Below are 23,049 nucleotides of genomic sequence, written 5' to 3' on the forward strand. Positions count from 1 at the left end.
ATTCCTCATTGCCACCCAATGCCAGCAAAAGCAGCTGCTTAGACCACACCGTGACCATGGCCTGGGACCACAGGAGGCAAGGCACTGCCTGCTGCCCCATCCTCTCCTGCAGAGTCGAAGTCAAACCGCCTCCTCCATGAGCTGCCCTGGAGCACTGGGGACCCCTGGCCACTGCTCCCCACTGTAGCCTTCACAGCCCCCTGAAGGGTGGTGTCTATACCAGGCTTCCACCTTGGTTCATAAATTCATTCACTGAACAAATGTGTCTGGTGCCAGCTGTGGACAAGGCCCTGTTCTGGGCCCTGGACATAAAGTGTGAACTAAAACAAACCAGAATCCTTGCCTCATGAAGAATATGAACAATAACCGTGTATGTGTATGTGTGTGTGTGTGTGTGTGTGTGTGTGTGTGTGTGTGTGTGGCAGGGATGAGTAGTAAGGAGAAAAATGAAGCAGGGAAAGGGGTAGGAAAGGTCAAAGGAAAGAGGTGGCTGGGGAACGCCTCACGGGCCTGCGAGTTCAGGACACAAGCGATGGCTTTGCAGCTGGTCCACTGTAAGCGAAGGTGGAGAAGCAGAGGTGAGGTCTGAGCGTGGGTGTAAGAGTCAAGCCTCTGGGTTAAACCGGAGTTCTTTAGGCTCTTTAGGTTAAACCGGAAGGTCTGAGTGAGGCGGGTCGTGGTCAGACTTGGATGTTGAAGGGACTGCTCTGCTGTCATGAGGATAGGCTGTGGGGACAGTGAGGGGGTGGGAAGACCCGTTTCAGAGGTTGTCGGTTACCCAGGGGGATCGAGGGGCTGGCACCAGCTGTGGCCGCTGAGGAAGCCCAAAGTGGTGATATTCTGGGTAGACTTTGAAGGTAAAGCCAAGAGAAATTCCTGTTGGTTTAGACCTGAGGTTTGAGAGTCAAGCGTGACTGCAAGGGTTTGGCTTGCAAGGTTGGGGCTGGCACTCGCTATGACAGGCGAGGAGATGGGGCTAGTGCAGCCCTGCACATTCTCTCGGAGATGCCAGGAGCAGTGGGAAGTGGGAAGTAAGTCTGGAGTTCAAGCGACTGGGCTCTACTGGAGATGGCGGCTGGAGGTCATCAGCATGTGGGTCACATGTGAAACAGGAGGCTGGGCCGGGGTAGGTAGAGAAAGAGGACCACAGTCAACGTTCTGGGCGCCCCAAGACGAAGGGACCAAAGAGATGAGAGGAGCCAGCAAAGGAGGGAGAGGAGGAGATGCTGGGGGCAGGGGGCCCAGGCTGCGGGACCCTCTGGAAGCCGAGGAAAGAGTAGTCTGTTGACAGGCCCTGGGCGGTCAGTGAGGTGGGGACGGAAAGCAGACTCACTCCTGAGGGTTCTTTTGTTTCACGTTGCTTTTCAGTGCTCCACATCTTCCCCACCAGCCAGGTCGGGGAAGAGAGGCGGGCCATGGCGGGACGCCCCTGTCCACGTGAGCTGGGTGCAGTGCATCCAGAGGGAAGGAGGAAGAGCCCTGCACGGTTTAAAGGCCATTAGCTCATCCTGTCTGCACAGGAAGCACTGGGAGGGACCATGTGCAGAGTTATTCCATTTTAAAGCAAAGAAAATGAGTCCGGGAGAGGATGCACAGCGAGCTCTAGGACGTGGCTGTTCATTAGATGCCAGTTTTCAGGACCCCCTTCCCTGAGCCAAGCCACGCTAACTACTTGTACCGCGGTCAGTTTCAACTGCAGCTGCAGGCAGGCCACTGGGCTTCCTGGGCTTCCTGGGCCTCAGGTTCCCCTGCAGCCAGGGGCCCTAACAGTTGTAGTCAGACAGGAATCAAATGGGTGAGCAGTTCCCCCAAAGGCTGGGACAGTATTAGCTGGTGACACTGCATTTCAGCCAGAGGCCACGTGGCCTGTTTTCATTTTTGCCTCTTCATCATTTGCAGTTCAGCAAGTATTTATTGAGTAGTCACTCCACACTCAGGTCTGTTTTCAGTGTGGTAGGGGATTCGACAGATAAGGTGAACTCAGACTCTTGTTTCCAAAGTCAGAAGCTTGAGAGTTAGATGTCAGAAAAATGCAGGCATCTGAATCTGGCTCTTTTGTGTATTGGTTCTGACTTATCTTCACCAGCTTTGCTAAGATATGCTTCACATACCATACAGTTCACCTACTTAGAGTATATCATTCAATGGATTTTAGTACATTCAGAGCTGTCTAACTGTCACCACCATCACTTTAAAAACATTTTCATCACCTCAAAAAGCGCATCCTTGACTTGTAGCTATAGCTCCTCAACCCCCTCCTCCCCTCTGGCCTCTGACCGTCAGTGACCTGCTTTCTGTGTCTGTGGACTTAGGCATTTGGGATGGTTCCTCGAGTGGCATCATGCCATGTGTGGTCTGCTGGGCCTGCTTCTCTCACGTGGAGCACCGTTCTCAAGGCTAATGATTGTAGCAGCACCAGCGCTCCCTGTTCGTGGCCGAGTAATATTCCACAGTATGGATGTGCCACGTCTCATTTATTCATTCGTCAGTTCATGGAGAATCGAGGTTTTCTTCACTTTTCAGCTGTGTGGAATGTCAGTGCACGCACTTCGTGTGGCTGCATGCTTTATTTCCCTTGGCTGTATTCCTAGGAGTGAGGCGTCTGGGGCACATGGTAAATCTGTGTTTACCTTTCTGAGGAATTGCCAGGCTGTTTTTTCAAAGGGACCATTTTACATTCCCACCAGGAGTGTATTTCTTCACAGCCTATCTCCTGTGGTTTTGATTTGCGTTTCCCTAATGGCTGCTGATGTTGAGTATCTATTCATGTGCCGATTGGCCATTTTTATAGTTTCTTTGGAAAAATATCTATTCAGATCTTTGGCCCGTTTTTAACTGGGCTATTTGTCTTTCCATTAAGTTGTAAGAGTTATTTATGTGTTTTAGAAACAAGTCCCCCCTGTATATGATGTGCAAATATTTGTTCATATTGTGTGGGTTGTCTTCTCTCTTGATGATGTTCTTTTGGAACAAGATGTCTGCATTTCAGAAGCTGTCAGTGCTGATTACATGGAAATCGCATTAATCTGGGCTGAGGTCAGTGGAAATTGGTCAGGGCAAAGGCTCACAGTCTTTTCATTTGAAACAGTTACTGGGCGCTTTGCCCTGGAGTTGGAGGAGCAAATAGGGGAGAGCCTACCTTTGCAGTGAGGAAACCCAAAAGGATTTGTCAGCCAGCGAGCTGAGCCGATGGCCAGAGCCCAGGGAAGAGGAGCTAACGCTGCTATTTAAAACGGGCTCCCTGTCCGGCCAGTGTGGCTCAGTGGCTGAGTGTCGATCCAGGAACCAGGAGGTCACAGTTCGATTCCCAGTCAGGGCACATGCCTGGGTTGCGGGCTCGATCCCCAGTGTGGGGAGTGCAGGAGGCAGCCGATCACTGATTCTCTCTCATCAGTGATGTTTCTATCTCTCTCTCCCTCTCCCTTCCTCTCTGAAATTAATAAAAATATATTTAAAAAATAAGCAGGGTTTACTAAGCAAATGAGCAGTGAAAACTCTTTGGGGAAGTACAATGCTTCAAAGCAAAGGCCCTGAGCCCCCTGGTGACTCTCCTTTCTACGGGGACAGAAGCGGCAGGGCCTCGTCCCCCCTCCAGCCCTGTCCTCCCGCAGGGCACTTGGCACAGAAGCTTCTTCAGCTGCGTGGGGCCCAGGTCAGCTAATCATCTTTAACCCCGAGATGACTGGGTGGTGAACCATTGCTGCCTGTTTTTGGTGAGGAAAGTGTTCCTTGGGGAGGTTGAGTGGCTTGTCCAAGTGACAATCCTTAATTGCTTGGATTGGAATTAGGACAGAGGTGTTTCTCCTCCAGCATCACAGACCCTGTTCCAGGTACTGGATGGCAGGCCTGACCTGATGCACCAAGTGCAAACTCAGCATTTGCCGTGAGCCAGGTGGTAAAGCACTTGTCACCGGGACCACCCAGAACAGGCCTGGCATTGCTCTTGTGCGCTGGGCTCTCCAGGCCACACCAGCCGGACGAATACTAGTTGAAAGTGTAATTCAAACATTCGTATGCCGACTCTGTATGCCATACCCCATCCTCCCGCAAAATGGCGGGACCACCGGCCCCACCTGCTCTCAGGCCCTCTGTGGGTCCCGTGGTTCCTGACCTCTCTGACTCCTGACCCCCAAGTCCTCTGTGGATAAAATAGTGCCCAGGCCTCCTGTGCCACCTCCACTGCACAGGGAAGGCAGTGGGCTGCTTGTATGCCCAGTGTCCTAAGGAAACCGCTCTCCCTTTTGCTTGGTCTGTAGCACACACTCTCCAGGATTTGTCTCAAAAGGCTGTGTGAGGCGTCATGCTACCTTGAAATAATTTCTCTTCCTGCAATTCTTAAATTATTAAACTATGTTTACCATCACTCCATTTTCTCTCAGAGCTAATTTCCTCTCCTGGGCCTCCTTAGGCCCTCATGCAAATGGACCCCAATAGTCGCACCCCATGTGCCTCTCAGACTTCCCATTGGTCTGCAGTGGCCACCTGGCTCAGATTCTGACTTTGAGATGCCCAGATATTCTTATTATTGAAGAAGCAGGGAGCATCCTGGCCCACTGAACCCGTGGCTGGGGCCAGGTAGGGTTGCCCCAGCAGCTTCTCTGCCGGCCATGCAACCTGAATCACTCAGCCCGTTGTCCACTCTGCTTCCCATGGCACCGGTGCCTGCAGCCTCGCTGTGCTCAGCTGGTTTCCTGCCTGATGACACCCTTTCGTGGAGCTGATGTTTCTGCTCTGGGAGGAGGGGCAGGATTCTGTCCTGAGGGAACCCAGTGAGCTCACGCGTCATGTCAATGGCCCACGAGTGTCTCGAGTGTCTCGGCTCTGGGTGGCACAGCCACAGCGTCAGGAAGGCATGCCCCTGGCCATCAGGCCCCAGGCCTGCAGAGAGACTAATAGCTGTGCTAAGGGCAGCCTGTGGGAGGCAGGATGGAGGAGGGCAGAGAGGGTTTGTCTGCCGCCACCACGCCTGCCTGGCAGCTTTCTGGAATGTGCTGGGCTTATTGGAAAGATAATGAGCTTCTTGTCAACCCCTAGGTTTCCTTCGCTCTGGTGTGTCTGTGGGCCAGGCTTCTCCTTCAGGCCTCGGGTCTTCTCCGTGAAATACGGATAGCAGTTCTCCGGGTCTCACCGGGGCTCGGGAGACAAAACCATGTACGGGTGGAAAATACTAAGGGTGGTACATGGCCCAGAAAGGCCTCGGGAATTAGTGGCTGGTCCCTCTTTCTCAGAGGAGCCCACCTCTGCAGCTGTAACACGGAAAAGAGCTCCCGACTCGGGGAGCACCGAGACCCAATCTCTCGGCTCTTTCCCTTTCAGTTTATTTGTTTGGTTCCAGCGTGAGACAGTCACTAGGAAGGAGAGCTGCATCGCACCTGGTTTCCCTCCTGGGCACAGAGCCCTCTGCCATCACCCGTGGGCTGGCACCAAGCCTCGCCTGTTTGAAGGGGGAGCGTGGATTCCGCGGGAGTTCTTGCCTCTGGATTTGGTGGTGGTTCCTCCACTCCCACTCACACTGGCTGCGCCCAGAAAGCGTGGAGGAAACCCAAGGCCTAAAGCCCTCCCCGGAGCACTCCCTGGGCAGCACCTTCATAACAGCCTTGCAGATGCTCACAGTTTATGACACTGACAGTGTGGGGACCGACATCTTAGCCAAGAGGGGACCACGCAGAAAGTGGTGCCCCCCTCGCCAGAGGAATTGTCTCCAGAGCCATCCATCTGAGCTTCTGGGGTGAGTTTGGATCCCAGCCTCCAAGTAACGACTGAGCTGAGATGCCAGCTGGGCCTGCTCTGGCCTCCAGGGGACCCCTCTGGGTCCATCTGCCCAGGCATCCTTTAGGCTTGGTCAGCACGGTCTGTGCCCCCTCAGACAGCGGGTGCGAGACCCCCCTCGGGCCACCCCCACTTTTGGCTTTCTGCCTCACTTTCCTCCTCCCGAGGACCCCGGGCCCTGTGCCTCGCATCTGTGCTCCGGGAGCGCTTTCGCGAGCTGGCTGTTTTATGCTGGAGATGACTGAGGGACTCTTAATGCTTTGCCTTTGCCTTTGTCTTTTCCCAAAGTCTCTAAACCAGCCTTCCACACGCTTTAAGAAACACACAAGACCCATAGAATCCAGTAAGATATCACTTGACTTAGAAAAAAAGGTGCCATTGTCAGCTAAGTTTGGGAAATGCTACATGTTATAGTTCCCTCTTAGCCACACAGAATGAGGACCGCAGCATGGCCCAGCACCATGACAGGTCTCAGAAGTTCAGTAGTAAAAACCACTTAGCTTTGTTTGGGGGGAAATTAATTAGACATCGACCTGGAATGCTGACTAACGCTTGAGTCTACTTCGGATGTATAGTCCATAGAGGACATGGGAGTGAAACACTGCAGAAGAAAATGGGCTCTACAATAGGCGTAGGTAAGTGAGGACGTCTTGGGGTCTCACCCAGTAGTATCTCACGGGACACTGGTGTTCCACAAAACAAGCTGGGAAATGCTGTGGGTTTTTCCAACTTAGTTAGCACCCAATTGCCAAGCATTGCTGTAGGCACGTAGCATACAGTGGAGGACACAAACATGGCCTTGACCTGATGGAGCAGGAAGACAGTGAGGAATGCAGGGATAACACAGCACTAGCGATGCCATGTGTGTCACAAAAGGGCAAGTCCCCGGCCCTCTGGAAAGGGATAGTGTCCAGCACAGGGACACTGTGTAGTCCAGGAGGTCACAGATGACCTTCCTAGGACATTGCTTCTCACTATGAAGCTTGAAAGATGAGTAGAACCAGCTGGGCAAGGAATGGGGAGAGGAGAACTTTTGGGTCAAGTGGTCAGATTCAAGAGGTCCTTTGGGCTGCAAGTAACAAAACTAAACCCAAAGCAGCTTAATCAATAAGAAAACTAATTGGCGCCTGGCCAGTGTGGCTAAGTGGTTGAGCATCAGGAGGTATTGATTCAATTCCCGGTCAGGGCACATGCCTGGGTTGCAGGCTCTATCCTCAGTAGGGGACATGCAGGAGGCAGCCAATCAATGATTCTCTCTCATCATCCATGCTTCTATCTCCCTCTCTCTTCCTCTCTGAAATCAATAAAAACATATTTTTTTAAGAAGAGGAAACGAATTGGTGTTTACGGCGGAAGTCTTCAGGTGTGTGGCATCACGGCTGATTGGTTTTGGTGTCTTGCCAATGGCTGCAGGACCCAGGTTAGCCCACCTCATCACTCCTCTACCCAAGCGTCACTATCCTGAGAGTGGTTCCCTCTCAGTCATGGGCTTTCAGTACCACATTTTTTTCAAGTGTAGCAGTGAAGTGAGAACCAGACAGAGTCCACCCTGTGCAAGTCTTCTTGGGCCTATTTGCAGCTCCTAACCACCTTGGACGATTATTGTCACTTGGGGCCACAGGCTCTGCTCAGCTTAGTCTGGGTTCTTATAAGGAAAACACAGGGAGGAAATGGGGTTACTATGATTGATGGAGAGTAGGAGTTGCCAGACATTTTCAGTGAAGAGACACGTAGTGGATATTTTAGGCTTTGTGGTCCACACCACACAGTCCTTGTTGCACAAAAGCAGCCACAGCTGAGACATAAGCACATGGGCATGGCCATTTTTCAATATCACTTTATTTATGGCTATTAGTAATTTCATATAATTTTCAAGTGTCACAAAATGTTATTTTAATTTTCCCCCCAATTTTTAAAAAACGTCAAAACCAAGCTTAGCTATGAACTCTACAACCACACACATAAGCTGACCCCTGACTGGAGTAATCAGAACTCATTGCTGGAGCAGGGTTGAGGTGCTAAATCCTGCTGCTGTCACACAGTGCAGGGGTGGGGTGGCTGGGAGTAAGCCTCGGTGTCCACTGTGCCCGCCTGGCACTTGGAGAGGCTGCGGAAGTGCAGTGGCTGGACTGTGGACAGGGCATATCACAATGTCTGTGTGACACTTCATGGTGCATAAAGCCTCCACCCACAGCTCCTGGGCCACTCTCCCCTACTCCCTGCCTGGGAACCAGCACGACACCATCCCAGCTTAATCGTGTCCCACCTAAAGAATTCATCTTGGGAAACTGGCTGAGTAATCTCCCCTCACTTCCAGGCAACATCAAACCCATGCATTTAGTAGGGGCATCCTAAGGGCTGGGCTCCCGCTTTGTGTCTGGGCCCAAGGAGTGTCTGCAGTCAGTCAGTAGTCATGGAAACACTCACCAGGGTGACAGCCCCCCACGCAATAGTGAAGGCGTGACTATCAAAGCAAACACAGACCCTGCCAGGCAGTTCAGTTGGTTGGAGTGTCATCCTGATACATCAAGGTTGTGGGTTCAATCCCCAGTCAGGGCACATACAAGAATCAACCAATGAATGCATAAATACATGGAATGACAAGTTGATGTTCTCCTCCTTCTCCTCTTCCCCTTCCTCTTCCCTTTCCTCCTCCTCCTCCTCCTCCTCCTCCTCCTCCTCCTCCTCCTCCTCCTCCTTCTCCTCCCTCTCTCTCTCTCCCTCCCCTCCCCTTCTTTCTTTCTCTCTAAAATTAATAAAAATAAACAACAGCTCTTTCCAGGTTCTGTGGCAGAGCCACCTGGTGACAGTGGAGGGTATATGCCAGCCATGGGCAAACTACAGCCCGCGGGCCGGATCCGGCCCATTTGAAATGAATAAAACTAAACAAAAAAAGACCGTACCCTTTTATGTAATGATGTTTACTTTGAATTTATATTAGTTCACACAAACACTCCATCCATGCTTTTGTTCCGGCCCTCCGGTCCAGTTTAAGAACCCACTGTGGCCCTCGAGTCAAAAAGTTTGCCCACCCCTGGTATATGCCCTCAACTGCCGCAGGTGAAAGGTAGTGTGACCAGCCCTCAGCAAACGTGGGACATCAACCAAAGCAGCTCTGGCTCTGGCCATCTTTTCTGAAGATGTGCTCTTTCTTTTAGTGGCCGATTCTCTCCCAGTCCCATCACTGGGCCAGTCTGTCTCCTCTCTGACCTTGCTCTATGCATGTAAAAAACAAAACAAAACACCAAGGATTTGACTGGCCAGTCCCACTGGCGATTGGTCGAGACGCAGGCGGTTCGTCAGCAGTCTTGTAGCTGGGTCCCCTGGGAGGAGAAGTAAAGCATCAAGAAGAACGCATTTCAGTTTGGAACACTTATTTCAACTGGAAGTGGGGAATGGACTGTCAGACCAAACTTCTATCCTGTCCAGCCTATCACATTGTTATTCTGGGTTTGGACTGTGCTGGAAAAACAGCTGTCCTATACAGGCTATAGTTCAATGAATTTGTAGATACCGCACCTACCGAAGGACTGAACACTGAAAAAATTAAGGCAACCTTGGGAAATTCTGAAACAGTCACTTTTCACTTCTGGGATGTAGGTGGTCAGGAGAAATTAAGACCACTGTGCAAGTCATACCCCAGAGGCACAGACGGCATCGTGTTTGTTGTGGACTCTGTTGATGTTGAAAGGATGGAAGAAGCGAAAGCTGAACTTCATGAAATAACTAGGGTCTCAGAAAACCAAGGAGTCCCTGTACTTATAGTTGCTAACAAACACGACCTGAGGAACTCATTGTCTCTCTCAGAAATTGGTAAATTGTTCGCCGTGGGGGAACTGAGCTGTCAACTCCCTAGCATTTGCAGCCCACCTGTGCAATCATAGGAGGTGGACTAAAGGAAGGACGTGAGAAGCTACATGCGATGATAATTAAAAGAAGGAAAATGTAGCGGCAACAGAAAAAGAAGAGATGCATGGCGAGACCTTTCATGTCTGTGTGAAGTAGGTTCTCTCTGGTCTGATTTGGACAAGTGGGAAGAGGTCTGCAGCTTGGTTGGCTTGCCTGCCCGTCTGGTGCTGTGAAAGCTCGTTTTGTTGGACAGATGCCCAGCTCTGCTGCCTCATGCGACGAGTAGATGCAGTGCTTTTTAGTATGGCCTCTTCTCCCTGCCCCGCAGATCTTTGGGCACTGCCGTTTGGGGAAGCCAAGCAAGGTACAAATTGACCAGAAAACAGCTGTGGACATTTGACCTGAAGTTAGAAAAGTAAAATTTTGAAGAAGAAAAAAATATGAATTAATTAAAACAAATTATAAAAATGAATTTCAGGATTTTATTTCTCACACTGAATATACATTTTGCTATTTTATGCTTAATTTTGCATTTTATGCAATAAGACTCTGTCTATGGAGCAGATAGATAATTTCAGGCCAAAGCAAGCATGTGGTGGGGATTGATTTGGAGCTGGAAGAGAGAGGGCAGAGATCATAGCAACATTAAACAGTGCTTGGGTTCACTTTGCCATTCACTCACACACACAATTTCTCACAAAACCCTGGGAGATAGTAGGGCTTTAGCAGTGCTATAATCATCATGCCATACCCATTTTATAGGCGAAGAAACTCAGGCTAAGAGAGACTAGCTGGTCCAGATTTGCTCCATAGCTAAAACTAGTAGGGCAGGGAGTTGAACCTAGAAGTTTCTCTTCTGCCAAAACGTCTTTTCATTGAGCTATGCAGCTCCTTCCCAGTCCCTGGCTCTTCTCAAGTCTCTCTGGGTCTGCTGATCAGGCAGCCATGAAGATCTGTCTACCTAGGAACTCAGACAGCCAAGTGATTCACCTACATGATCCCATCATCCCATGGCTGATTGGGCTATAACCCTTCCTTCCTTCCTTTCTTCCTTCCTTCCTTCCTTCCTTCCTTCCTTCCTTCCTTCCTTCTTTCTTTCCTTCCTTCCTTCCTCCCTTCCTCCCTTCCTCCCTTCCTCCCTTCCTTCCTTCCTTCCTTCCTTCCTTCCTTCCTTCCTTCCTTCCTTCCTTCCCTTTCTTCTTTTCTTTTTTATTATTTTGAAAAAAATTAACTTTTTCCCCAAATATTATTCAAAATATGTGTTTTGCAGACAAAGGTCAATGTGGGTCATAAACATCCTATAGAAGGAGGCATTTTATAGACATTGGAAATAATTCCAATAAAATAAAACACTCAGATGTCTCTAGATGTGGCTGTTACCCAGGAAGATTTCAGCATCCAAAGTGCAAAGACAAAATGGCTGTGGGTTATCTTGCCACACAAAATATTGAAACTCTCCCCCATAGCCTGCTCTTAATTGTTAGTTGGGATACAAAATAGACAGCATGCTGCCCCCTAGGGTTCCAACAGACAGGCAGGACTCAAGCATAAGAATAAATTCAACTTAGAACAAACTGGCTTTGACCCCAACCAAATCCAAAGTCCAGCCAGAGGCCCATTAGAGATAAATACATGAGTAGTGTCACTTTCTCTAAAAAATATATTTTTATTGATTTCAGAGAGGAAGAGAGAGACATAGAAACATCAATGATGAGAGAGAATCATTGATCAGCTGCCTCCTGCACACCCCCTACAGGGGATCAAGCCCACAATCCAGGCATGTGCCCTGACCAGAATCGAACCCAGAACCTTTCAGTCCGCAGGCCAACACTCTATCCACCAAGCCAAACCAGCTAGGGCAAGAGTAGTGTCACTTTTACAAGGTTGTGCCACTTAACATTATTAAACCTAATCAATCCAAATTAAAGCTAAGCAAACGCCCATCACTAGTTCTGTCCTCACCCGCTTCCATTTTTAAGAAGGCTCCATGTTACAGATTCTTTCTTCCTCTCTTTTTCTTTTTCTTTCTTTTTGCTCTTTGTAGGGTAAATAAATATTGTGAATAGTGTGCTATCACTCACTTCTATTCATTCATTTAATCAGTATTTGCTGAGCTCATACTTAGCTTACGCTAGGCTCTGTATTAGGCACTCAGGATGCTATATTTCCCATCCTCTTAGTAAATGGACAGTTACCATGTGATGCTTACAGGTAAGGATGGAAATTAGGGCAGAAAACAGTGCCTCATGGGCAGGGCCTTTAGCCCGGCTCAGAGACCAAGGAAAGAGTTGGTCCAGAAACGGAACTGAGTTGAAAGGCCAGGATATACAGTTAAGAGATAGACATCAAAGAAGGAATGTGGAGGGTGTGGGTGTGTGCTTCACCTGGGAGAAATGAGAACGTGTTATATTCTGGGAAGAGGGAGGGAGGGAAAGTGGAGTTTTAGAAGAAAGGGCACAGGAAGAGCAGCAAAGGGTGAGGATTACCTCTTTGCCTCAGACAGGAGGGAGATGGGTACAAATGTTGGTGTGCTTAATCACTTGTCTAGTCTAGTCATATTAACACATTAAATATGTATCGAGCACTGCGATGTGCCAGCCTTCCAGTGCTAGGTACTGAGGCTGTAAAATGGAAAATAATGAATTCAACACATATTTGCTGAGCACCTATGTGCTGTGTACTGCCCTAACAATAATAGCAAGATCTATGAGTGTTTATTGTGCTTTTTGTTTGAAGAAATTTTCATATATTATTTCTTTTAATCATCATAATAGTAGATGTGAATGTTGTCACTATTTTTAGATCAGGAAACAAACACAGAGATCAGACAACTTGCCCAAGGCTGAATCGTTAGTGAGTGGCAGGGACATGCTTGTAAGCTCTGAGAGTGATGTCTCAAGAAGCTGTAGGCCCAGAAAGGGTGGGCAGATCTTCAGAAAAAACAATGAAAACCAGCAGATTTGTACTCATTTATTTTTAAATATCTGTGTTGATATTTAAAATATTAAATATCTGTGTTGATATCTGAAGAGGAAGGTACAGGGAAAGAGATAGAAACATCAATAATGAGAGAGAATCGTTTATTGGTTTTCTCCTGCACGCCCTACTCTGGGGATCCAGCCCACAACCCGGGCATGTGCCCTGACCAGGAATCAAGCCCTGACCTCCTGGTTCATAGGTTGACGCTCAACCATGGAGCCACGCCAGCCGGGCAAATCAGCAGATTTGTATTTCTGACAATATGACTGACTAGATAAACTGAAAACTCCTCTCCTAGAAAATACTGAGAAATGTAGAAAGTAAGAAGAGCCAGGGACCATGGAGAGAAAGCCGAAAACCCCAGTGTGGCTGTGGATGCCGTGAAGCTGGAGTGGAAAGTGCAGAAGTGTACTTTTGGATTTTGTGCACCGGGCACCAGGCCTCTAGTATGCATATAAGATCTTTGGTTGATCTCTTCTCCCCCCCCATCCCCTACCCTCTGAGATTTGTCAGTCTGTTCCATGTTTCCATGCCTCTGATTCTATTTTATTCATCAATTTATTTAGTTCATTCGATTTCTTTTAGTTTATTTTGATTTTTAGATTCAATTGTTGATAGATATGTATTTATTGCTATTTTATTGTTCTTTTTCTTCATCATCTTCTCCTCCTCTCTTCCTCCCCCTCCTCCTCCTTTTCCTCCTCCTCCTACTCCTTCTCCTTATTATTCAAGAATACCTTTCAGCATTTCATATAATACTGGTTTGGTGTTGATGAATTCCTTTAGCTTTTTCTTATCTGGGAAGCTATCTGACTTTCAATTCTAAATTATAGCTTTGATGGGTAGAGTAATCTTGGTTGTAGGTCCTTGCTATTCATAACTTTGAGTATTTCTTGCCACTCCCTTTTGGCCTGAATAGTTTCTGTTGAGAAAACAGATGACAGTTGTATGGGCACTCCTTTGTAGGTAATTAACTGCTTTTTCCTTGCTGCTTTTAAGATTCTTTCTTTGTATTTAACCCTTGACATTTTAATTATAATGTGTCTTGGTGTGGGCCTCTTTGGATTTTTCTTGTTTGGGGTTCTCTGTGCTTCCTGGACTTGTAAGTCTATTTCTTTCACCAGGTCGTGGAACTTTTCTGTCATTATTTCTTCAAATAGGTTTTCAATATCTTGCTCTCTCTCTTCTCCTTCTGGCACCCCCATAATTCAGATGTTGTTATGTTTGAAGTTGTCCCAAGGGCTCCTTACCCTATCTTCATATTTTTGCATTCTTTTTTCTTTTTGCTCTTCTGATTTGGTGTTTTTTGCTTCTTCATATTCCAAATAATTGATTTGATTCTCAGAATCCACTACCCTACTATTGAATTCCTGTAAATTATTCTCTATTTCAGTTAGTGTATGCTTAATTTCTGACTGGTCCTTTTTTGTGTCTTTGACATTCTCACTAAGATCTTTGAAAGTCTTACTAAGTCCCTTGATACTCTCATTAATTCCCTTGAAGCTCTCATTAAGTCCCTTGTGGCTTTCATTAAGATCTTTGATTAACCTTATAACCATTGTTTTGAACTCTGTATCCTCACCTGTGCAAGTAGTTTGCTTGCTTCCATTTCTTTCATTTATGACATGTTTCTTTGTCTCTGCATTTTAGCTGCTTCCCTATGTTTCTATGTATTAGGTAGAGCTGCTATGTCTCCTGGAATTGGTAGAGTGGCCTTGTGTATTAGGTGTCCTGTAAGGCCCAGTAGCCCACTCTCCCCAGCCACTTGGGCTGGGCACTCTAGGTACACCCTTGTGTGGGCTGTGTGCACAGCCTTGTTGTAGTTGAGCCTTGGTTGCTGTTGGCATCACTGAGAGGGATTGACCCCCAGGCCAACTGGCTGTGAGGATCAGCTGTGTCTACAATGGAAGAGCTGCTGTGCAGGAGATAAGAACAGGATTTGCTTCAATGGGGTTTTGGTGCTCTCTGAGTCTGTCCCTTGAGTGCATCACTTGTGGATGCATAGAGTTGTGATCTGGTATGGTCTGAAGCTTCCCACTGACTCTGGGCCTCCTGGGAGGTGCAAAGTCAGTCACTGCTTGGGGCCACTTGGTAGGAGCCTCAGAGGGTCCTGAAGACAGCTGCTATTTGCTACTTGTATTGGGCTATGAAGTGCCCAGGGGAAGCCCAGCTGTGACACAAGGCAGGCTGGTGCTAGTGCCAGGTCTTGGGTCTCTTATTGATAGGTTTAGGGTACTCTAACTCCAGTTGCTGCTTGTTTAAAAGATTTTAGGAAGTCTGAAGCCTGTGCCAGGACAGACCATTCATATGGAAAAGCTGCCACAAATGGCTTGGGTGGGTCTGTAAAGTGGATGGGTGGGGTCTCAGGGAATCACCAGGGCAGAGCAAATAGTGTGGGCCATATCTGCTGGAAACTCAGATATGGCTGCCAGTCAGCTCTGTGATGGGGGAGGTCCAAGCACAAGAAAAATGTCTCCTACAAGCACCCCTGTCTAGGAGAAAGCTTGCCCTGAGTTCCTGCCCCGATGCCAGACTGCCCAGTTCCTCCCTGAATGTCCCTGAAATCACCCAAAGCTGCCATCTAGGGCTGGAGCTCAAAGGAAGTGATATCATGTAAGTTTGTGGGCAGGCCCTTTAAGAAGAACACCTGGGACTACAGCAGCCTCTGTCACTCAGCTACAATCCCCACTGGTTTTTACAGCCCAAGGTTACAGGGACTTCTTTTCCCAGCTTTGGAGCCCTGGGCTGAGGGTCTAGTGCAGCTGTGGGCAAACTACGGCCCACGGGCCAGATCCGGCCCGTTTGAAATGAATAAAACTAAAAAAAAAAAGACCGTACCCTTTTATGTAATGATGTCTACTTTGAATTTACATTAGTTCACACAAACACTCCATCCATGCTTTTGTTCCGGCCCTCCGGTCCAGTTTAAGAACCCACTGTGGCCCTCGAGTCAAAAAGTTTGCCCACCCCTGACCTAGACTTTTATTAGTATAGATTATTTCTTTTACCCTGGGACAGCGGTTCTCAACCTGTGGGTCGTGACCCCTTTGGGGATTGAACGACCCTTTCACAGGGGTCGCCTAAGACCATCGGAAAACATATATAATTACATATTGTTTTTGTGATTAATCACTATGCTTTAATTATGTTCAATTTGTAACAATGAAATTGGGGGTCACCACAACATGAGGAACTGTATTAAAGGGTCGTGGCATTCGGAAGGTTGAGAACCACTGCCCTAGGAGATGTATCAGTGAATATTCTGCTATGTGAGATGTCAGATATTTTACACCCTATGATTTCTTCTAGGAATTTTATGGTTTCATGACTTACATTTAAATCTTTTATCCATTTTGAGTTTATTTTTATGTATGGTGTAAGTTGGTGGTCTAGTTTTATTGTCTTTTGTATGTATCTGTTCAGTTTTCCCACACGATTTGTTGAAGAGACTGTCTTTACTCCATTGTATATTCTTGCCTCCTTTGTCAAATATTAATTGACCATAATGGCTTGGAGTCTTTATTCTGTTCCATTGATCTATATGCCATTTCTTGTGCCAATACCAGGCTGTTTTGATTACAGTGGCTTTGTAGTATAGTTTGATATCCAATATTGTGATCCCTCCCACTTTGTTCTTCTTTCTCAAGATTGCTGTGGCTACTTAAGGTCTCTTTGGTTCCATATAAATTTTTGGAATATTTGTTATAGATCTGTGAAATATGTCATTGGTATTTTAATAGTGATTGCGTTGAATTTATAGATTTCTTGGGGTAGTTTAGACATTTTAATGATGTTAACTCTTCCAATCCATGAACATGGTATATGCTTCTATTTGTATCTTCCTCTACCTCTTTTTAAAATGTTCCATAGTTTTCTGAGTACAAGTCTTTTCTCTCCTTGGTTAAGTTTATTCCTAGGTATCTTACTTTGTTGTTGTTGCATTGGTAAATGGAATTTTTTTAAGTTTTTCTTTCTGAGTTTATTGCTGTATTAAAATGCTATTAGTTTCTGCATGTTAGTTTTGTATTCTTCCACGTTGCTGAAGTCACTTATTAAATCTCATAGTTCTTGGTGGAGTACCTGGTAGGTAGCAGACACCATATGTGTGTGAGATATATGCATGAGGACTTCCTTAAAACTTCTCTCTACACAGGGAAGGGTTTCGTTTATCTTGGAATTTTGTGACTGTTTCTATGGAACCACCTACTTCATTGCACAGTCCATCTCCTCACCTCATCTCCACAGATGCCTTTCAAGGCCAAGGGCTTAGTCTTATTTACCTGTGATTTCCCACCACAGTGAGCACTTCTGGTTTATGTCTGGAGTATAATAAGATTTTGTCACATCACTTACCTCATAAGGTTGTGGCTGTTTGCTTCTATGGCCATATCTCTTTCTGGACACTTGGAAATCAAGGGTATCTTATGCTTATCTGTGTACAAAGTGCCTTGCTTAAGATAAGAATTTAAATAAGTATTTTATGAATGAATAAATAAAGGAATGATTAAATGAATCAATGCATTACTTATATCAATTATAAAGTACAAGTTAAGCTCTAAACCAGGGTGGGGCGCTGTTTTCCTGCCAAGGGCCATTTGAATATTTATAGCATCATTTTCGGGCCATACACAATTATCAACTTAAAAATTAACCTACTGTATTTGGTCAAACACTTAATTTACTCACCCCTAATGCCTTGGCAGGGCCAGACCAAATGATTTGTGAGCCTCATACAGCCTGCAGGACGGTGTTCCCCACCCCCGCAGAGGAATCGCCCAGACAGTAAGTGCTTTGGGTGTTGAAGATTCAAAATCACCGTGGGCTGTACAGTCCACAGTTGCCTGAGGCAGGTGGGCATGGGCATGAGAATGGAGCATAGTGTAGGCAGGGTTTGGATGTGGATGAAGAAGAGCTGAGAGCTCGCCAGGAAGAGCAGACCACCTGGGAAAGAGACACGTGTCGGGGGCGTGCTTTATGCAGCGTCATAAGGACTCCTAGAGAATTTAGGAGAACGTGAGCATGGAAAGGCATGTGGGGGCCAGGCAGGTGAAGTTGCCCTGGGGAGTAGCTGGGTTAGTGCAGGAGGGATGGAGATGGGAAACAGGGTAAGGGTATTGCAGGAGCGAGGCAGAGGAACAGGGAGAGAGCAGTGGACAGGAGTGAACTCCAAAGGCCCTCAGTGATGGAACCGATCGGATGGCTGAGGGAGGGGGAGATGCAGGACAGTTCTGAGCTGATTGCATCGGGGGAACTGGTGCTACTACCTGACACTGGGGGATCAGAGAGAGCCCCCATTCTATGAAAAGAGTATGGGTTACACTGAGGTCATGCAGTTTGGAAGGACCTTCAGGGGGCCTTTCTCTTTAACAGCCATAAATAAGAGTCTGATGCGTGGTTTGGAGTTGTCTGCAAAGATCCGATAGTTGAGAATTAATTTGGCAATGGAATAAGTGCACCATGAAGAGAAAGTGGACTGAGGACTAAATCCAAAGTGTGAGGTTTGGGGAACACTGGCAGCTAGGGTTGTGGAGATGGAAGGGGGGGGGGGGCCGTGAAGGTGATAAGAATGAAAATCAGAATAGTGTCATATCATGCATGTCAAAGGGCTGCAGCCAGAAGTGCCTCAGAGAGCTTCAAAACACTGGGAACCGAGATAAGACCTTCAGCTTCGTGAGGAAGGACTTGGATCCGAGAGTGAATGCGGAGCTGGTGGCGGCTCAGGATGAGAAGGTGCAGAGGACTGGAGGCGGTGGATGTAAACCCACACAGTTTAAGTGTTCTCCTTGCTGAGAGTGAGAGTGAGGGGAGGGAGAAGGTAGGAAGGAGCCAGAGGAATAGTAATTTTTTTCCTAATTAAGGTATTTCTAAAAATCAAGGTATAATTTATATGCAATAAATTGCAAACATTTTGAAGTGTACAATTGGACATTTTACCATGCATATACCCATAATACCATCACCACAATTCAGATAGTGAATTTTTTATTAGCCAAAAAAGTTTCCTGGTGCCATTTTGTGATTCCTCACTCCTGCTCCCTTCTGCCCTGCCCCCAGCCCCACCTCCAGGCCACTACTGTCATAATAGATTAGTTTGTACTTTCTAGAAAAGTATAAAAATGAAGTCATGCTGTATGCACTGTGTTCATTTGTTTGGCTTCTTTAATTCCATTTTACCCCTGAGTAGTATTCAGTGTACTTTGGTTATGCATTCACTTATTAGTGGTTTTTTCCAATCTTTGACTATTACAGATCAAGTTATTATGAACATTTTTGTACCAATTTTTGTGTAAACATACACTTTCTTTCCTTTTGGATAAATACCTGGGAGTAGAGTTGCTGAATCATATGGGTGTTGTATGGTTCACTTCTTATCACATTGCGCACCAGTAGTTTTATTGCTAGCTTTACCCAGTGGCCAGATAAGTTTCTATTGAAAGAGCACAAAAAACGTTTTACAAAGTATCATACTTTAAAAGATATTAGCTTGTAAGAACATGTAATAAATAACTTCAAAATGCAATGGGTATTTAATTTAAGGCGTGCCTTTAACATTTACGTAAAACACTGCGGAATATGAAAACACGAGAATGCTCATAATCTGCCCGCAATGTGTTAAGAGCCTGTTTTCCACATGGTGGCCCCATTTCTCAGCCCCGCCAGCAGCGCAGGAGCGGGCCCTGCCTGCCTGCCTGCCCACGCGCTGTGCTTGAGTGACAGTCTCCTTCTGGGTCTGCTCTCCTGGGGCCGCTGGGTGGAGTCCAGGTGTCCCAGCCTCTTCAGGCTCACACACACTCAGTTTCTCCGCGACCTTGCAGGTGGCTGACACCATCGGGTGCGTGGGAACTTTGCTCACACCTCACAGAAGCCCACTCCCTTGCCCAGGTGGTGGGAGGCACCTCGGCAGCCCAGCGTTTGACCAACCTCTGAAAGGGGATGTCACTCCCCCTGTTCAGTGGGGCCGTTCGTGGAAAAAACCCGCCATCGGGGACAGTGCTCCGACGCTTTCTGCCCTGGTTTTGGGTTTGAAAAATGGGTCACGCGGCACGGGCGCTTGCACAGAGGCCGGCCGCGATCTCCACCCACGGCAGCTGCAGACTCAGGGCTCCCATGGTGGTAGGCCCCTGGCTCAGTCCCCCACATTGCTTTTCTGAGTCTTCAGCTTCTGAGAGACAAGCTCGGTATTTGTGTTGTAACAGCTTTACTGAGATGTAGTTCAGACGCCCCACAATTCATTCATTAACGTGTACACTTCAGTGGTTTCTGACGTGTCCCAGTTGTGCATCCCTCACTGCAATCCCCGTTAGAACGTGTTCACCCCAAAGAAAGACTGCACGCACTCGCAGTCGCCGTGCGTTTCTCCCGCTCCAGCCCCGCCTCGGACACTCCGCCACCCCGATACCCCACCCCACCCGCCAGCAGGCAGCACGCATTTGGACAGGTCATGTAAACGGGGCGATCCCCGTGTGGCGTCTGTGGCTGACCTTTCCAGTTAGTACCCATGTTGTCACATGTGTCAGGACTTCATAGCCCCTCAGGATGTGCCACTGTGTCTGTTCGCTCAGCTGCCGGGCTTTGGGCTTTTCCACTTTTGAGTGATTATGAATAATGCTGCTGTGAACATTTGCATACAAGTCTTTGTATAGAGATTTTCAATTGGGTAACTTCTACCAAGAGAGGGAATGACATCAATAGTTAGATTTATTGAGTGTTTACCATGTACCAGGTACTGTGCTGAGCACTGCACACATACTGTTCGTGTGATCGTCACAATAGCCCAAGGAATAGCCTCTGTCCCCATTATACAGACAAGGAAACCGAGGCCCTGTAGCTAATACGGGGTGGGGCTTGGATTTGAACCCAGGACCTATGACACTGTGAGTGTGGCTTTAACACACTCACGGAAGTCAGGCAGCTATTGGAACCACAGCACTCCATTGAGTCGCCTTCACATTGATGAAGTCACACAGATTACATGTATACAGCGTGTTACATCCCTGTATTATCTTTGTGAAACCTCACACTGACCCGTGAGTGTGTCTTACTCTTCCTAATGTCCACTGACCAACAGTGTTACTGCCTGGGCGACAAGGCTCATGGAGTGGGAGCCTGGGGCCAGCACCCAGCATGTCCCTGCTGCTCCGACACCCAGCTCCCCGGAGCCTGCCCTCAGGGGAGCCTCGCATGTGCAGTACACCCTTGCTGGAGGACAGTTCCTGCCTCCTTTCCTCCGCACACACGTGCTGTGTGTGCACGCAGACATATATGGAAGGGAGTCACATGGTGGCCTGGCGCCCTCATCCAGGTAGACCCGTGCCTCCACCGCATTTCTAGGCTCCCGAGGTGGGTCCCCGTGGAGTTCACTGTAGTGATGGCTGCAGACCAAGGTCTGGAGGATGCAGAGGACTTGTTCTGGGGACAGTTCTGAGGATGGCTGGGTGGATGGCGACCCAGGAGCCTCCTGGCAGTAGGCAGTCATGGGAGCCTGGAGGAGCAGGAGGAGTAACGTACAGGGTACCAACTGTCTGCCTGTGGTTGCCTGCCCACAGCTGCTATCTTGGATGACCCCATGGAGTGCAGCAGAGGGGAGCGGCTCTCCATCACCCTGGCCAAGAACCGCATCAACCGTGCTCCAGAGAGGCTGGGCAAAGCCAAGGTCGAAGTGGACATCTTTGAGCTCCTCAGAGACAGCGAATATGAGACTGCAGAAACCAGTACGTAGAATGGGCAGGACTGCCCTCTGCTTTGCTTGTTGTAAGAGGAGGGGCTGGAGGTGCGATGAGTTGCTCCCATCGCCAGGCCTGTGGTATAGACATTTACAAGGGAGGGAGAGAGACATATGCCAGGAGGCCCTATACTAGATTCCCAGGTTTTGTCATGAGTCATGGGTGGAGCTGAACTAAGACAAGATACTCATTCATTCATTCATTCATTCATTCATTCATATTTTGATTCATTTATCCTCCTGGACATTGTGTACACAAATCACTGAATGAAACGTGGTGTGTGATGAAGATAAGAAAGGTACGGCCGCCCGAGGGTAGCCTGGTCCCTGTGTGCCCGACCGCCCATCTTGCTTTCTTGTGCTGAGGGCAGTGCTCTGGGAAGAAATTGGGACGTGGGATGGAGCTTGGTTTTTATTCTGTGGGTAACCTTGGACAAGTCACTTATCCTATTTAACTTCGGTTTCTTCATCTGTAAAATGGGAAGGCTAGGATCTACTCTGCAAATTGTGAGATTTAAACAACTTAAATCCTTTGTGAATTGCAGTGCTTTCAAACATGCATAGTAGGTAACTCAAGTCATACATATAGAACCCCTACTGTGTGCTGGCCCTGCTTTTAATTCTCCCAACAGCCCAAGAGTTAAGTGTTATTATCCCCATTTTACAAAAGAAACAGAGGCTGAAAGACACTGGATAACTTTCTCAGCCACAGAGCTAGTCAATCGCTGAGTGAAGTCCGGACTCTGAGCTCCGTGCGAGCGCACACCTGCCGTGGAGTCTCCGGCGTGTTGCTGGGATTGCCTTGACGACCTTATAGAATGAGCTTCCCAGTGAGTGGGCGGGTAGCTTGGAGCTCAGCTGGAAGTGAACAGCTCCCGTATAGAGGGAAGCAAGGGAGGAGCACAGCCCAGAGGTGAGAGCTATTCCCTCAGACATTGGAGTCCCCATCTCCTCCTTTTCTAGCCCAATTCAACCTTTAACAACGCTCAGTGGCAAAGTAAGAAAACAGAACAGAAGAGCAGCTTGCTCAAGGACATCTATCAGAGGCATCCCTGTCCCATTCGGGCCGTCCAGGTCCAACGGACTCTGTGTTTATTTTCATTCAGGAAACTTTTAGGGGGCACGTCCTCCTTGTCAGACATGATGCAGGATCTCATGCTCTGAGGCCAATGCAGACAGGTGGCAGGCACAGTCCTGCCCTCGGGCGGCGGGCGGCCCCTTGCGGTGGGCATTGTGCCAGGTGCTCTCAGTGCCTTGTTTGAGTTCTCCAGGGAGAGGGTTGGGTTGGGGCAGCTCGTCTTGGTGACTGGTCTCTCGGCTCCCAGGTGTGGGCCAGGTGGTCTCATAGCCCCTTGCAGAAAGTGCCCCCCGGCACGGAGGGCAGGTGCTCACCTGCAGAAGATGACGCGGGGCCCTCGGATGGGGCCTGGGGGACAGGCACCTGGGATGGTCGTGCGTTTATGCCCCTGGTCGGCCAGGTGTTCAGTGGGTCCCTGTGCACTGTTCTGGGCGGGGGCTGGGCAGGAACCGATGGAACCCTGGTTGTCATGGAGGGTCCCGCCTAGCAGCTGGGAAGGAAGATTTAACTTTCTCAGGCTCTTCCCAGTGAAGCCAGAGCTGTCAGCAGTCCTGGCCTTGGGTCCCCAGTCCAGGCTGCAGTGTCCTCGGTGCCGGAGGGCAGGTCTCAGACAAGCGTTTGATGTGAAAGACTAGCTCCCCTATCTTTCCTT

General features: G+C 48.2%; 1 protein-coding gene and 1 pseudogene across 2 annotated transcripts in view; both read left to right on the forward strand.

Moving 5' to 3' along the window:
* GRIK4 (glutamate ionotropic receptor kainate type subunit 4) overlaps positions 1 to 23,049 on the forward strand; it is a 234,074-nt gene that overhangs the window by 92,892 nt on the left and 118,133 nt on the right. The window contains exon 3 of the mRNA XM_081113547.1: positions 21,144 to 21,308. Within this exon, the coding sequence (XP_080969673.1) occupies positions 21,144 to 21,308 (165 nt within the window). The remainder of the gene's footprint in view (positions 1 to 21,143; positions 21,309 to 23,049) is intronic.
* On the forward strand, positions 533 to 9,769 carry LOC308535347 (ADP-ribosylation factor-like protein 4A; annotated as a pseudogene). Its single transcript has 2 exons — positions 533 to 578; positions 9,159 to 9,769. The product of its transcript is annotated as an ADP-ribosylation factor-like protein 4A (transcript).

The sequence above is a fragment of the Myotis nattereri genome (assembly GCF_964212035.1).
Source record: "Myotis nattereri genome assembly, chromosome: 19".
Lineage (NCBI taxonomy): Eukaryota > Metazoa > Chordata > Mammalia > Chiroptera > Vespertilionidae > Myotis > Myotis nattereri.